The following is a 17,307-nucleotide window of genomic DNA, read 5'->3' on the forward strand; positions in this document are numbered from 1 at the left end:
CCTGAGGAATAGTCTTATTATAGCTGTACTAATTAGCTGCGCTGAAATAGTTTAAGCTTTGTGGTGTTTATTGTTGAAATTCAAATCTTCAGTGTATTACACAGAGGGGAGTTTTTTAATCTGAGATTTCAATAACACAAACGATGTCGAGTCATTCTATTAAGCCCGCGCTGCTCCGTCTGCAGAAAGGGTATTTAACCTAAAGTCCTTTTAGTGCAACCTCATATTTTTTCACCTGTTTAGCTACAGTACATATTTTAATGAGGGAACTGTTTTAATGAGCATGAGGCCAAATGTTTATACTGCAAGTGTCTGCAAAACATTGAGTAATGCTGCATGTCATTTGTTTATCCTCCGATATCCACTCGTGGAAATTCAACACAGTCTCACTCCCTGATAGTCCAATAGCGACGCTTGGTCAAGGTCCCGTGGTGTGCAGTTGGGACGCGCCGAGGCTCCTTCAGCTTCATAAACGGACACAAATAGCTTTCAACTGATTGCAATGTATTCCCATCGGCGGTTCTTTTTGACGCTCAGGGAAGCACCGCATCGGTCCATGTCGGCGGCAGTTGAAGGCAATGTGAGCGTCCATTCCCATTGGATAACGGATAATTTCACACCCGGAAGTAAGTATTCCTCTTACTCTCGATTGATTTTACAATGATATCTGCACTACTCATCAACTCAAAAACACCAGAGTATCCTTGTTAATTACACAATATTGATTGGTTTAAATTGCGTACAATGCTTTTGTATTTTTCCCCTTCGATTCGGAGAAACAAATATTTTTTCTGAGTTTAGGATGGCAGAAGACACTACACTACCCAGAATCCTCAGCTATTGTTTGGGACTACACCATGTGCTTTGCTTCACAAACCCCGTGATTAGTCCTCAAGCTCTGTGATTGGATGTTGGAGTGGCAGTGCGCAATGTTTACGCCGAGCGTCAAACAGCACTTTCAAATGGAATGAAACCCATCGACGGCACACTAACCAAAACAGGACTTGAACGTGTCCACCCCCCCCACCCCAAGGTTCAATCAATCAATCAATCAATCAATCAATCAATCAATCAATGTTTATTTATACAGCCCAATATCACTAATGTTACATTTGTCTCAGTGGTCTTCACAGTTTGTACAGAATATCAGTATGACAATACGACACCCTCTATCCTTAGACCCTCACATCGTACAAGGAAAAACTTCCAGATAAAACCCACAGTTTAAAGGGGAAAAATGGGAGAAACCTCAGGGAGAGCAACAGAGGAGGGATCCCTCTCCCAGGACGGACAGACGTGCAATAGATGCCGTGTGTAAATCGAACAGATAATACATTTACAGCATAGGTAGACCAAATGTTTGGAAATGCATGTGTTCAAGGCTTTTATTGGTCATGCGTACATACAGTGTAGTTATGACGATGAAAATCTTAGGTCACAGGCTCCTCCAACAGTGCAACACAATAAAACAGATAGGCCTACACAGAAAAAATAGTGCAATTAAATACAACAACAAAAAATAGTGAAATAGTGCAATAAGTGATTGGAATATGATATGCTTCCCTGATGGCTCCCACAGGATTGTTGACATCCTCGTGGATTCATCTTCTTATTATAGACACATGCATTTCCTAACATTCGGTCTACCTACGCTGTAAAATGTATTATCTTTTCGATTTTTTTCCCCTGAGGTTTCTCCCATGTTCCCCTTTAAACTGTGGGGTTTTTCTCCGGAAGTTTTTCCGTGTACGATGTGAGGGTCTAAGGTCAGAGGGTGTCGTTTTTTTAAAAACTGATATTCTGCACAAACTGTGGTGTTGTATTTACTGTATAGTGTCCTTACTGTAAGGTAATTGTTATATGTACAGCACTTTGGCTCGACCAAAAATCGTTTTAAAAATGTGCTATATAAATAAAACTTGATTTGATTTGATTTGATATATTTGATAAATAATTTCTATGTAGCAGCCAGATGAATGTTATGGATGTTTTTTCAAAGTGCAGGTGTTTAATAGTCTTCTGGCCTGTGGGATGAAACTGTCCCTGAGTCTGGTGGTTTTAGTCCGGATGCTGCGGTACCGCCTGCCAGACGGCAGCAGACAGAACAGTTTGTGTTTGTCTTTTATAATCATGAGGGTTTTCTTTAAGGTTAACCTGGTATTTTTACTCCACTACATTTATTTTAGTTACTTTAAAGATTTGGATTAATGATGTGAAATATAAACAACCCTTTAATCAGAAAGGTTCAAGATTTCAAGATTTTCTAAGGTTTATTTACATATCATATACACAACATCTACATACATATTATAGTATGTATAATTAATATGCATAATATCGGTTAAAATAAGTGCTTCAACATAGTTAACATTGCAGGAAAGTTGATTGTCAAGTCCCAAAACAAACCATGAAATATATTAGACGTTCAGTGCTTTGTCAGGCTTAATATTTATCTGTAGATACCCCCAAAGCTTTTTGCTTACATGCATTTAAAAGAAGATCTTAACCTAAAGTATTATTTAATGTTTTAATAAAGCCTAATTAGTTTGTCTGTTTTGCACATCCTCCTATTAATATATTTGGACATCCGGCACTAAACTGTTTTATTCTTGATATCATTTACAGTATCTTCTTGATATTTTTCTATTCTATATTTCTACCATTGACCTTCTACTTTCCCCCTATTTTGTATGTACTCTTAATATTTAAATGTTTTCATCAAATATAACACATTCAACAAAACATGCAGCAGCTGCAGACCTTAGGCAAGGCAAGGCAAGTTTATTTATAAAGCACATTTCAACACAAGGCAATTTGCTTTACAAAAATGAAAGACATTAAGAAAAAGGCATTTTAAACAGTCATTAAAAAGCAACACAATCTACCTGCATTGCAATTACTCTAAACGTGTAATAACGTGCTTTAACCAGTAGGTGGTTTGGGTTAAAAAGCTGTCAAGTTTACAGTGTTAACTAAATCAAATATACTGTTGTTTCCGGTTTAGTTTACGACGGATATATTTTGTTATTGTTTTGATATTTGTAACACAAAAGCGATGGAAAAAACCCACATCAACACAGAAAAGACGGTCTTAACATAACCCAGCGGTAGTAGTTAGTAAAAAACAATAATATCAAAACTAAATATTACTACTAACTTTATTGTGAAATTAAAACAGAACGGTAAAAGAATAGTTTCCGGTCTATTCTGAAGCCCGATCTCTGTAGATAAATAAAGAACTACGACAGATGTGTAATATTGAATGCAGCCAACCCATGTATTACAATGCATTCATGTGATGACTTTCAAAGAGTAAAGCAAGCACTGCTGAATAAAGTATGATTTTATCTTTTACGAAACGTTTTTTTTCATATGGTATAGTTGGTGGTCAACCAATCACAGAGCTTGAGAACTAATCATGGGGTTTGTCGAACAAAGCGGAACGATAGCTGAGGCTTCTGGGTAGTGTAGTGTCTTCGGCAATCCTAAACTCCGAAAAAACATTTGTTTCTCCGAATCGAAGGGGTAAAATACAAAAGCATTGTAAACAATTTAAACCAATCAATATTGTGTAATTAACAAGGATACTCTGGTGTTTTTGAGTTGATGAGTAGTGCAGTTATCACTGTAAAATCAATCGACAGTAAGGAGAATACTTACTTCCGGGTGTAAAATTCTCCGTTATCCAATGGGAATGGACGCTCACATTGCCTTTAAATGCCGCCGACATGGACCGATGCGGTGCTTCCCTAAGCGTCAAATACCGCCGCCGATGGGAATACATTGCAATCAGTTGAAAGCTCTTTGCGTCCGTTTATGAAGCTGAAGGAGACTCGGCGCGTCACAACTGCACGCCAAAGGACCCAGACCAAGCGTCGCTATTGGACTATCAGGGAGTGAGACTGTGTTGGGAAATTATACAACATGAGTTGGCCTTGGTTAGATACTGGAAAAAGGAACATTTAATTTAACCATGAGACAAGACATATTCACTTTTTCAATGTTTAGCCAAAGCCATGAACTATCCTTATTCTAACAATACCCTTGTATACCTTTGTGCTGTAAGTAGAAAACCCAAATGACAGCATGCATGTGATCCACCTATCAATCACAAGGTAGCCCCGCCCTAACACATATCCAGCTTTATCTTCTATTTTACTCTGAAGGGGACCATCATTTACAATGTAAACATCATGCTGTTTTGAAAGAAAGACTTAACACTAGCAATTAAGATCGAAACCTCATTAAGAAAATATTAAATTAAATAAATCAAGTGAAAGTAAGGACACTTTTTCACAGACTTCTATACGATAGGACACTTCTTTTTTTCTCCCAGTGAATATATACACAGGGGAAATATAGTACATGATAAACATTATGTATGTGGCATTGACATTTAAAAACAATATTACAAAATGATCATTATTGTAATTTTTTTCATATAAAATAAGATTAATCCCCTCTGGGTTTTCACTGGAGGTTTGGCCTATGGGCTCCAATATGTCCAGAAACATCCGTGCACATATCCAACATTAAACCATTTTCTACTAAATAAATAAGCACATAAGTAAATACATGCAGTGCATATATCCTATCAATACCGTTCCCAAATCTTCTTCCTTGAAAAAGAAAGTTATATTTATGATCAGATGTTTGTTAACAAGCCTGCTATTAACCCTTGTATGGTGTTCGGGTCTGTGGGACCCGTTTTCATTATTTAGCTAAAGAAAAATGATATGATACATTTTTCAAACTCACACTCAATGGCCTTGGCTCATTTTCAGTGAAGAACATCAGAACACATGTTCAATGACCACCGACTGTACACCCCCCCCTACACATTTATATTACACACAGGATGTTCGGGGCTAACAAAGGTGTGTGTGTGTGTGTGTGTGTGTCTTTTGTGTTTCTGCCCCTGCCATTCCCGCACAAGGTTGCAACATTCTTGATAAATTCAAGCACGGACACCTGTCTGCTCTCACAGTCCTGCATTATGTCTTGCGGGAACCAATCTAAAAAAAAATCACATTCTATCCCAGCTGCAAATTTGGGGCGGGACACACTAAATAAAGCTTATCACAACTGATCAAGATGACCAAAAGATTCTCAGCTCAGAGGGCCTTGCAAATGATTTTGGAAGAGAGAGAACCATTTGATGATGATGTAGAGGAAGAGGAAGAGGTTTCAGAATGTGAGGATCACATTTCTGAGAATTCTGAGTCTGACAGTGACTTTGAAAAAGAGAATGAGATAGTTACAAAAAAAAGACGAGCCACGGGACCAGCCGGTCAGCGGGCAAAGAAAAAAAAGTGTTTGGCATCGAATTACCTTTTAACCCATATAACCTTGTCCTCGGATCAGATTTAAATTACGAACGTAGACATAGGCATATTATTGGTATTGCTTTGTATGCAGCACGACTTACAATCCTCCAGAAATGGTTGGATGAAGATCCTCCTAATCTTTTGTTATGGTTTGAAAAACTGATGTCAATTCTGCCTTGGAGCGGCTGTCACACAGCGAGGAACTCTGGATGAGTTGTTACGGACTGGTCCAATGAAGGTACATGAAGGAAGAATGGTCAAGGGTTATAACTGTGGGCGTAAACATAACACGAGTACTAGGTTGCTATCTGTTTGTCTGTTTTTGTCGTTGTTTGTTGTCATTGTTTTGTGGGTTTTATTATGTTTTGTTGTGTGTCCCTAATGTGTTTTGTATTGTCTCACCTGAAAATAAAATTGAAAATATTAAAAGAGAAATACCGTTCCCAAGGATGAGACCATTCAAAATGTGAATAGAATTACATCAAGTGTAAGATATGTGGTTACGCAGATTTACCTTTGAGATAACATAGGCACTCACAGGAACTCCACCATTACCCTTCAGATGCATGTTTGATAATCACTGAGGGGTGCCTATTCTATAAAAAGTCACTTATTTGCTCATGGAGAGGATGACTTAATCATATTGTTGATGCAACAATATAAAGGTAAAGGCTTTACTGTTTACCACATTGATTCATATTCTTGTGTGTGAGGTAGTGCAGCCTGCTCTTTCAGGCGCTGTGATATAATGAGTCATTTTCTTTTGCTATGCTGCATCTAAAGAGATCCTTAAACAAGAAATAAACATGATTGTTCCTGTGGTAACTGGAAGCTCCGCGATGCTTGGGAGTTTAATCAGGAAAGAGGCTGGGCGATGAGAAAAGACCGGACTGAAGCGGTCCACTCTCTTGACAGCGCGGGGGTATGCTGCTAATTAAAAAGTTTAATTCCACAACTGCAGCATTGGCATCAGAGCACTCGGAGGTGCGTCCTTGTGAGTCTTGGCGCCGTCTTATCAGGCGTAGGCAGATTCTGCCATGTTGGGAAGGCGCGGCGCGGGGAGGCGCTGCAGCAGCACACAGGCCCAGCTGGAGGGGATGGCAGGCTGCCTGCTCGGGGATCTGGCCCACCTTGCTCTTTCCCCATCTCCCCCTCTGAGTGGAGGCGCAGGCTCCCAGTCAGGCGGCAGGAGTCAGGGGCTAAGCTGCCCACGGAGCAGCTGAGAGAGGGAAAGCAGGGCTAAACAAGGAATAAAGGCAGGATTTAGACTTTTTTTTGTAGCTCGACTCAGCACTGGATCCATGTCTCCATTACACGGCTCCTGTCACCGGGTCCTTATGACTGGAGGTTGTAGGCACACAAAGCTCCATGCTGCAGTACACACTGTTACTTCGGATCGGACACACTATAATGACACCGCCTCCATGAATAGACTGTAATATCTATTTTTTTTTATGAGCGAGAGATTTTTCCACATTGCCTATTTCTTTGGTAAGTTGAGGAGTGAGTGCACTCTATTGTGTGACCTTGGTTGAAGTAAAAGTTAGATGTGTGGGATCTATTGATTGAGCACAATGAGAAATGGCACGGCTAATTCTGTGACATGCTCTTAAAAGGCCACGTCTCACAAAGCCTCTAGAGAAGATTGAAACATCCAGTAACAAGAACATGCCGAGATGAAAAAACAATATCTGCTCGGACTAATCAGCACGAAGCTGGAAGCTATTGCTGACTCGCTGCTCAGCACAGCAGTGCTGAAAGGATGAGAACACACACTAAAGATTTATAGGCACATCCTCTCAGCTTTTATTACACAGGGGGGTTAAAAAGTCATTTTAATAACACAGAGATATTAGAGTTAGCAAACCTCAGTAAAGCTTTGGTTCTGCTTCACAGTTATCTGATATGTCTTGGCACTGCAGGCGAGACAAAGGACACACAGGAAAAGGCCTTTGCATGTTGACAATAAAGATCTTAATGTCAAGTGACTATCATACTATTCTTTATTCATTAGACAGTAAATGAGTATCAAGAATGTGTGCGATGAAAGTCATGAAACTGCTTCAAACTAAAGTTGTTTGGATCGTGACCTAATGTTACTTCGCCTTTTTCTTCTTAAAATATGCTTTTAATTTACTGTTGCCAAGCACCGACTGCAGGGCTATGATTTTGATAAATGATGTATTCGCCTCATAAACAGGTGAGCTCGGCAATAAATTATTTCAGACTGGGTCAAATCCAGACTTCCTGGTGCAACAAAATGGAGTGCTAGCATCAGGTTTACACAGAGACAACTTAATTGTTGTTATAAATGCACAATCTACACTGCTACAACAGAGAGGGACAAATGTGTCTTAACTGTGTTTTCTTTCTTCTGGTGTTAACTATACTCGCAGTGACAGTTATTTGATGAAGTACAACGTATAAATCAGGTTTCCTGTTAAGTCTTATACTGCAAAACTTTACGAGAGAAGTATAAATGATGGCTTTTGGCCTTTTATTGTAGGACTGGAAGTGATTGTAAAACTATTAACTGGCTTGTTCATACAGACAGCTCATTTTAGTGGATTGTATATGAACGCATTACTGTGGATTTGAAACGGCTTGTTAAAGAAAAATGATGTCTTATGTGGAGAAAATGTAAAGGATGTGCATCTGGCCTTCTCAGAATACTTAATACATCATTCTCTGCTTCATCTGATCAGAAACACATATCTACTTCAATGTGATTCAAATCAGATATAACAGGAAGGTCATTTTTTCCCTATTGTTCCGTATGTTGCCACCCTTTAAATTAGTCCACGTGCTTTTTGTAAACAGCACCTTCCTTCAACCTTCCTTCATTCTCAAAAGAAATCTCGACCCCACAAGAACAATTTTTCACCTATTTCTACAAAGTAAAAGCACAACTGAAGCACTGTCGAGGCCTGTGGCTAGTTTGGGCCACACACACCTTACACACCTGTGACATGTTTACATCGTGCATGGGTGTGGGATTATGTAGCAGTGACCTCCGTAACACAGCCTGACCTCTTTGTTCCTGACTTAGTTGTTACATTTGTGTGTAAACATGTTGAAAGCACAGTTATTAAAGATGTTTGCAATTTTCTGTCTTATATTGTGTTTATGCTACGGTTGCGCAAAATGTCGCACAATTGTACACCTCAGAAAGGGAATACAACTTTTTACATGTCAACACTGAAACTGATAATCTTTCCCCAGACCTGAGTTTTATAAAAGCCTTGATTTCAGTTGCCTACAAATTCAGTTTGGGTGTGGAAAGGGCCAAAAAGCATAAAGAAGGCTACCTTTCCAAAATAATACCCCTACATATGTGGACTATATGTGACAAAGTCAATGCCACAGGTATATTTTATTTTACACTAATGATGCATATTTTACAGTTGAGATTTCAGCAAGCATTGTAAATTGGAGAGTCTCAGATTTGTGTTGCATGCTCACACTCAAACATCCTGAGCAGGTCACAAGGGCACAGAGACCGAGTTACTTGACATGTTAAGATCTTTGTTTCACAGACATATTGATTTTTGATAAATTCACACACCATTTGTCTTGCATCTGAGGTTCTGTCTGTGTCTGTGACTCTTGTATTGATCTTTTGATAAGGATCAGTTCAACTTTTGCACCTCTGGCAGATACATATACTGATAAAGAAACCTGACGTTAGAGCACCAACACATGTTCACAAATTCAGTACCTCAAATCTTAGCTTTTGCTCGTAACGTTTGAGCTCAAATTCTGTAAAAAATATAATTATTTCTTAATTCCATTATGACATAGCATATTTCTGAGCATCATTTCTAAATACCAGGTTATTTGAATGAGAAGAAAGACATTTGTACTCTTTGTGAAAAGACTGCCTGTCCAGTTCACACATCTATGCAGAGCAGAATTCCATCGCTTATTATCAGATGAGAAAACTCATTCCTCCTGCTCAAGTATTTGATCTGGTGACCCACACTTTTCAAATGAAATTAATCTAAATCGGACAATTTGACACCTTTTTAAAAAGACACATCCAATGTTAAACTGTCAGTTATCTCTACTACAACTCTCGTAAAGTCCATAAAAAGATATACAGTATGTTTTTTTATTTGTTACTATCATTGACAGAAATATAAGTTCTCTCAACACTAAATATCATTAGTATTGATCATACCATGTTGTTTTACCTGTTTATAATAATAATGTCAAATTTCTAGCAGACTGCAGTTCAACATTAGAACTATTAGGTTTTTGGTTCTAGTATCTTGCTCGAGCAGTTGGTCCTTTAATGCCCTATTTGTTTGCACTAATTTAAACACTATTTCTTTGGCATTTTGCGAAAAAAACCTCACTAATAAGCCCTCATTAGACCGGTTCCTAACGCCTGCTGCGGATGCTCCCCCTCAGCATGCATAAATCCTCACGTATGATCGATAATCGATGACATTCTGCAGGACAATTTATGAGGCACATTATCTTTTCCATGAACGCTGGCAGAGGGCTTGAGTAACATTTGCTATATTGTTCCTCATGCATCAAATGTTTCCTATTCTAGGATCAGCGTTTGCAGCAGCTTGGGGGAATGCTCCAGAGAACAGATAAAGTGAAATCCTCGCGGTGGTGGCTCATCCTCTTTACTCAGAAATAGAGGCGACATTCGAAGTCGCCAATTGGCTGATGAAGATCCTCTGTGTACGGTAATGAGGGCACTACATTGCTAATTGCTTGTTCAAGCAAGCCCAAAACACACTGGAGAAACTGCCCAAGAGTGCTAAAAACAGGAAAGCTGCACCAATCACCAATCTGGCACGTCAATGGAGGCTCGTATCAGACCCAGACTAAACTTAAAGTGCTGATGTGAATGTCAGATGTGTGCTGGATTTGTTATTGATATGGAAATGTGTGGTTTTACAGAAGGCTAACATCTTCTTTATGCTACATGCAGGACCCATCACTGTAATTAATAATTTACAGACTGAATTCAAACTTCCAACCATATTACAAAATAAATTACAAAAGGTCTTTAATCATTGTTTCTTGTAAAGGAACGAGGCAACTTTCAAATGTCCTCTTTTAATTATGACCGATTATCTTCTTAATATTTGTATTAAGAAGTTTGAGTTAATTTAGCTCATTTTTCTGAATCCCTCTATGCTTAGAAGGAAGGTCAGTAAAGTGCTAGCTTTGTAGAATAAAATACACCAGAATAAATAAAAAAGAACAAAAATAAATCAAAATTAAAGGCACAATTATATGCAGTCACGTCATGTAAAATTCAGATTTAACATTTGATATGAGTTTCAGTTTCGTTTTTGAAAATGAAAGCTATTGAAGCTATGAATAAAGTGCAATTTTAATGATTGCTCAATAGAGTAGCACAAACTGGCAGGTTTCTGATGTAAATCCTTTAGTCAGAGCCAGGAGTTTACCACACACACACACACACACACACACACACACACACACACACACACACACACACACACCACACACACACACATACACATACACATACACATACACATACACATACACACACACACACACACACAGCAGCTAAGGAATAGGAGGGGGTGTGAGCTGCTGCCTACATACTAGAGCACATCTTTCCTTTTTTCTGACCTTTGACCATTTCAGACACTTGCCAGGATTATTTCAATATCCTTACATCCTGATGTGCCTTACCTATAGAAGAGAAACAACAATAAGAATTGACTAACCTACTCCCGGACAGACAGGAGGCTGTACAAATTGTTAAAAATCCATCTGAAAAGTGGCAGAGAAAGTTTACTGCAGATTAACACTGCTACCCGTAACCTCCAGTGACACGTACAGTACTTTCAGTGACAAAGGGTCCAGGTAGGGGGGGGGGGGGGGTAATGCATCGGATGGCCTCGGATACAGCAAAAGCGCCCAACGTGTGCAAGGGCATTATTTACAATTATTGAATTTACTTCAGAAAAAACCATGACACGTATTGCATAAGAAACATTTCAAGAAGAACTGGGAGCTGAACTGGGCCAGGCAAATTGAAAGAATCCATGAATCCAGTGTTGGAAAGTAAAGAAATACATGTACTCAAGTGTTGTCCTTAAATACAATACTTTTACTTTACTTACTCCACTATATTTGGAGGCAGATATTGACTTCACTAGATTTATCTGAGAGCTTCAGGTGATTAGCAGATTAATGTTATCATTACAAAATCTTATTTAACTAAAACATTACAGTGTATTATTATAGTTGAAGCTGCCAAGGGATGTATAAAGCTTTACAAATGAGCCATATCAATTCATATATATGATTCTGAAATGGACCAAAATGCTAAATAGTTACTATTACTCTTGGAACTTTAGGTATCTGTTCATACATATACTTTAGTAATTTTATTTGAGAACATTTTTGAATTCAAGACTTGTAATTGTAACAGTCATTTAAAAAGTTTTCTTAAAGGGGACCTATCATGCAAAAGGCACTTTTTTATGTCTTTTATACATAAATATGTGTCCCCGGTGCGTCGGGGAACTCACGCAGCGTCAGAAAATAAAACCCTTTCTCTTTTCCTCCGTACCCAAATCTTTTAAAAACGGGGGTACAACGAGCGGAAACAGATTTGCTGCCGATATGACTTCAAAGTTGCTATCAGAAACAATGCCTGACGTGTGTTGGACGTCTTTGTCTACATTAGCAAGCCTCGCTACCACTCAAACTCACCTTGTAATAAACCCCCAAGAGAAAAAGCATTTGAGCTCCATACTGTTTCAGAAATAATCCTTGATGTGGTTTAGAACAGGATGGCGTTTTATCACAGCAGAATTTAACTTTGTCTCCGGTAGAATTCTGATCAGGCATTAGCTCCGCCTCCTCTTTTTTTTTTTTTAAGCTAAGGACCCAAAATCTGCGTTTCTCTAACAGGGCTGCAACAAAGGGGTATGAGCAGTATGAGGTATGGCTACAATGGGTGAACTGTTTGGTATTTTAAGCAACAAACTTCACAGACACGTTTTGTGGTATGGCCCTACAATATATGTTTCCAATATAGCATATAGGTCTACTTTAAGTAAAATATCTCAATACCTCTTCCACCTCTGCATGATTTAGATACATGGATTCAAGTGTTTTTAATTCACAGCACGCAACTCGATGGATCTTTCCCTCCTCCTGCTCTCTTTCCTCCAGAGCATTAGGCAAAGTGAAAGAAAGATAATCCCCTAAAGGCAGATGGAGAACAAAAACTCAGACACAGACAAACAATCCCAATTATTTCTAAAGATCACTAAAGCTGAATATGTGAAAGGACAAATATCAGCAGTCAACAAAAAGGCTCCAGAGCGGTAACACATCGATAGATCTTTTGTGTTGTGAACAGACTGGAGGATAATTTGACTATATGTAAACGCTTTACAAGATAACTTTGGGTTACATTCCCCATCCAAAATGAGGAGCAGGTGTTATTGTGACAGGCCCACATTCATGAAAGTAATGCTCTCATTCAACTACAGCAATGTCAAATGGTTGCCAACATCTGTAACTGATCATACATTCACTTCCATTAAGTCCACATTAGCCAGGGCAGCACAGACAGAGAAGAGAGATGCAGTATGATGCATCATTTAGAGGCAAACAAACAAACGTGGCCTGAATACATTTGTATTTTAAGTATGTGGAAAGGTGGAAGGAGTTCTGATTCTTTTTCAACCATTCAACTTTGAGAATGTGTGTGTTTTTGTCTCCTGAACGCATCACTCTGAGGTGAGCGGTCAAAGACAATGGCAGATATGAACTGAAAGCTCCTTCAGGGATTAGTTTGGCTCAGGGGACGCTGAAACACACAAGCACACTTATTATTATTTATGTAAGCATGTCATCCTCCTGTCTAATGAGCCTTTCACCGTGAGCGTAATGAAACAGCTTGCATTAACACAGGCTAAATGAACAGCCAAGAGCTCCCATGTCTATGCAGCAAGATGAAAGCAGATGTTCCGCAAACCCAAACACCAGCGTAACGGACCTACGCAGAAACAGAAGGGACATTGAACGCCGCGTCATTCTCACCAGATCATTGACTCCATCAGAAAGATCTTGAATCCCCCCCTTTGGTCAAACATCATTATGTGAGAACTACGCCTAGCTGAGCCATGACCAACTGACCATGAATGAACCTTTAAATTGATTTGTTTCTCCTATAAACGCGGCAATGATAAACAGGTTTCTCTCTGGCTAATAAACCCAGACTCTTAGTGAGGCGGTGTAAACACATTCCTCTGAGAGCCAGCTGCGAAGCTGAAGACAGACAGGGGCGTCAGAAAAGGCAGCATTTATTACATATTCAATTATAGGCAATTTGGCCGGGTAATTGATGGGCTGTGTTGTGTTGAGAAAATACCGGCTGACTTGAAGGATCCAAAAATGGCAGGAAATAAAAAGACTTGTACTCAAATAAAGCTTTCCCTTTGTTTTAAGGTAAACTCTAAGCATGACTAGCATGTGTGTATGTGTGTATAAGACTTTAGGAATAACCTAAACCTGTGCAATAAATAACTTGATTTCTCAAAATATGTGTTGTGAAAATTACTAACATTATTGTAATGATATTTCATTTTGACTGTGGACACATGAAGTAGCCGTAACACAATAGGGGCCTCTTTAAAATACTAATGTAGAGTGTACAAACAAATATGATATTACTTTAAACATCAAACACATTTTATCAGACATTTAAAAAATCTGAAAATAAATCCTAAACGGATACAGTGACACCCAATGTGTGCAAATAGAGTGTAACTCTGTTAAAGGTCTAAACTTCAGTCTAAACTTGATATAACTATGCAGTTCAGTGTGTAATAATAAACCTATGATTCATGAGAAAATGTCTAGAGAAAGATTATATTACTCACTTCTTGCATTTACTTTGACAGTATCTTAAAGGACCAATCCAGAGTTTTTCAAACTTCTACTAGTTATTTGTGCATTGATTACCATATCAACCTTTTCCAAGATTGTTTGAAATGTTTTCCCTGCAATTTCAAGCAGCCATACTTCATGTCGCAATGTTCTAAATACAAATGAACCTGCAGAGATTGGATTTGGATCAAACATATTCAAATGAGTGAAAAGGGGTTGTTGAAATGTGCTAGAACAATTTGTTCATAACACTGTTGTGTGGCTGGAAGTAGAGAGTGAAAAGTTTGCATTACCTCGCAACAATTCATTAAGTTTGACCATGTTGGCAGAAAACACTCTTAGTCTCTTGCTCCAACAAGCGAAATCAAGACTTGTGGATATGTGAAAGCAATATAAATGCATTCAGAAATAAACAACCCCCCTGGCATTCTTTGGAAGATGGATTAAAGCAGCTTTAAGAATTAATCTTTTCTAATCAGGCCAAAAAAACACACTGGCGCTGGATTGAGAGTGAAAGGGAAACTCACCGGTACCAGTCCAGCCCTTTCTCGTAGTTCCTGTCAAAGAAATGTGGCTCATTCCCAACGGCTCTGACGTCCGGGTGCACCCTGAGCGCCTCCAGCAGGGCTCTGGTCCCCCCTTTCTTCACCCCGATGATGATGGCTTGGGGAAGTTTTTTCACTCCATAATCCATGGTGCAGTTCACCCTGAGTTCGCTGTCCGTGGTGCTGAGTTCCTGGTGCTCCCTCTCCAGCGCGGTGGTGTGATACGCCGCCGCAGATTTAGTCGGAGACGCCTGACTCCTAATCCACTCCACTGTCCTCTGCTCGGCCTCAGCATGATCCCTCGTCGTGGAAACCGCGGTGGTTCTCTCGGTCTCGGTGAATTCGCTCAAGCCCTGGGAAGTGGAGTAAAGTTTCTCCCTCAATGTCACAAAAGTTGTCTCCTCCGTCACCAGCCTCCCCTGATACGCGTAGTTCTCTTGCAGAGGGAACTGCAGCGAGTTGTAGCAGCTCATCAAGCTATAGAACAAATAGGTGACAGAGAGGGAGAGGGTGAACATGAATAAGATTTTCCGGGGCACTTTAGAGGTGAAAACCGAAGTGCTGGACCAAAATGCCATCTCTGATAACAGTGATCCTCTCAGAGAAGTGGCCAGACATGTTTCCACCCCGAGTCTTGCATGGACAAAATCAACAGCAATAATCAGTCACTATCAGCGCAGCTCCAGCTTTAAAAGCGTGAAGCTGGACCGAACCAACCTAATCCAACCAAATCGCATATTTATAAGGATAGCAGGGAAATGGATCGTTAAAATTCCGGGAGAATGTCGCGTCCCTCTTTTTCTTGAGTATCGATTTCTTATTCCAAGGCTGACAGAGAATGTCACAATTTATTGGACTGAACTTGCAGATTTGAGACGCTGGACATCAGGCGTCCTTCCAAATGAGCAGCCTGGCTTGAACTGGACAATGTATGATGGGCACAATCCTGGCATTTTATAAAGAAGGAGGAAAAGAGAAAAAAGAAAATGAGTGTTCAAAGTCTTCTTCTCATCATGAGCCCGAAGTCCTGATCAGTCTGCGATACAACCAAAACCCCATTGTATGTTTCCAAAAAATATCCTTTTTTATTCTCTGACTTTGTGTGGCAGAAAGTCCGCAGGTTTTGCACAAAAGCGTCCACTCTTCTGACCATAGCAGGCTGCTGTCGCCGTCCTTTGCGTCTCCTCAGATTGGCAGGATCCTGCGATGTGCGCATCGGCTGAGTGAGCTCATCTTACTGAAGCACTGTAGAGCACACAGCACAACTAGTGTGTGTATACACCCACTTTGTCCTCTATCCGTGCACAAGTAGGGCTATAAACGTCAGATTTCCTCATGAAATAGTTGCGTGGAAAGCTGCTCCTGCTCGTTCCTGCGCCTGCTTGCAGAGACGGGAATTACAGTGCGGGAATATTTTAGGGCTCATTACGTTTTTGAATTGTTTCATACTGTTTAAAGTTCACTATAAAACTCCATCTCAGAAATATTTTGATAGATATTATATTTTACAGAAAGCTCATGTCTGCACCCTGCTGGTTTTCTGAGGAGCAATGCATAATCATTTGAAATAAAAATACAGAAAATGTATGATTTTAAGAGATATAAAAGCAGCATTTATGAATCAACACGGATAATGAGCATCCCTGTGTGTTCAATTAAATCCATGAGTCACAGTTCTCCTGTATTTTTCTAAATGCAAGAGAACAATCCTGCGTTATGCTGAGGATGGTTCGCATGCTTAGGCATTATTATAAACTGAATTTATTATACATGGGTGCAGACTATAATTACCAATGAGGATATTCACCAGACCTTAACTTGTACTCTTTGTTGCCGCAATATGAGGATTTCAAAACGTGTGCCACTGAAATGTCTCCTAGTATTATAGAATCTCATTCATCACAAACCTCCAACACACCAGGAGAGCCAGCATCCCACTGATATATTTGCAATTCCAGCCTTTCAGTACAGCATACCACTGTTATATTTCTAGTTAAGAGTTTGGAAATATTTATATGTTGGACTTTAAGTTGCCCAAATATGTTTCTTATAAATAGCTTTAGCTGGCTCTGCATGCAAACCAAGGGATCCAGGAAGTCAGTTTATCATAGAATGTTGCATTCAGTGCATTTTCACCAAATCAGACGTTTGCCATTGCTGAATTTTCTAGTCAAGCTTTTTCTACCCAGTAAGGTGCTGTCTAAACTTACAATCTACATTGTAGAGCTTTATAGCAAATGTTCAGCTCATTGTTTATCCCTCCAGCCCACAACATAACCGTTCTAGTTCACTATCACCGCTATAATAGTGCCGTTTTCGGCTTCAGTAGGCAGCTGTTTTCAGAGAAACAGCTCTTAAAACCAACCAGCTCAGCACCAAATGTCACACAGACACAGTACTACCACTAGCGACTAGCTTGTGATCATAGTGGAGCATATACTGTAGCTTTTCAAGAGCCTGATATTTCTCAGAGTTGGACCATAAACTGTGCTCAAAGAGGAACAAATCTGACTTTATCTTTAGGT

The 17,307-nt window shown here is 39.5% G+C and overlaps 1 protein-coding gene across 1 annotated transcript in view; it reads right to left on the reverse strand.

Moving 5' to 3' along the window:
• The window catches only part of hs3st4 (heparan sulfate (glucosamine) 3-O-sulfotransferase 4), a 142,969-nt gene extending 126,967 nt beyond the window's left edge, over nucleotides 1-16,002 (reverse strand). Inside the window, exon 1 of the mRNA XM_034219470.1 lies at nucleotides 14,765-16,002. Within this exon, the coding sequence (XP_034075361.1) occupies nucleotides 14,765-15,360 (596 nt within the window). The 5' untranslated portion in view covers nucleotides 15,361-16,002. The remainder of the gene's footprint in view (nucleotides 1-14,764) is intronic.
• Between the last annotated feature and the right edge of the window lie 1,305 nt (nucleotides 16,003-17,307).

Source organism: Gymnodraco acuticeps, unplaced genomic scaffold (assembly GCF_902827175.1).
Source record: "Gymnodraco acuticeps unplaced genomic scaffold, fGymAcu1.1, whole genome shotgun sequence".
NCBI lineage: Eukaryota > Metazoa > Chordata > Actinopteri > Perciformes > Bathydraconidae > Gymnodraco > Gymnodraco acuticeps.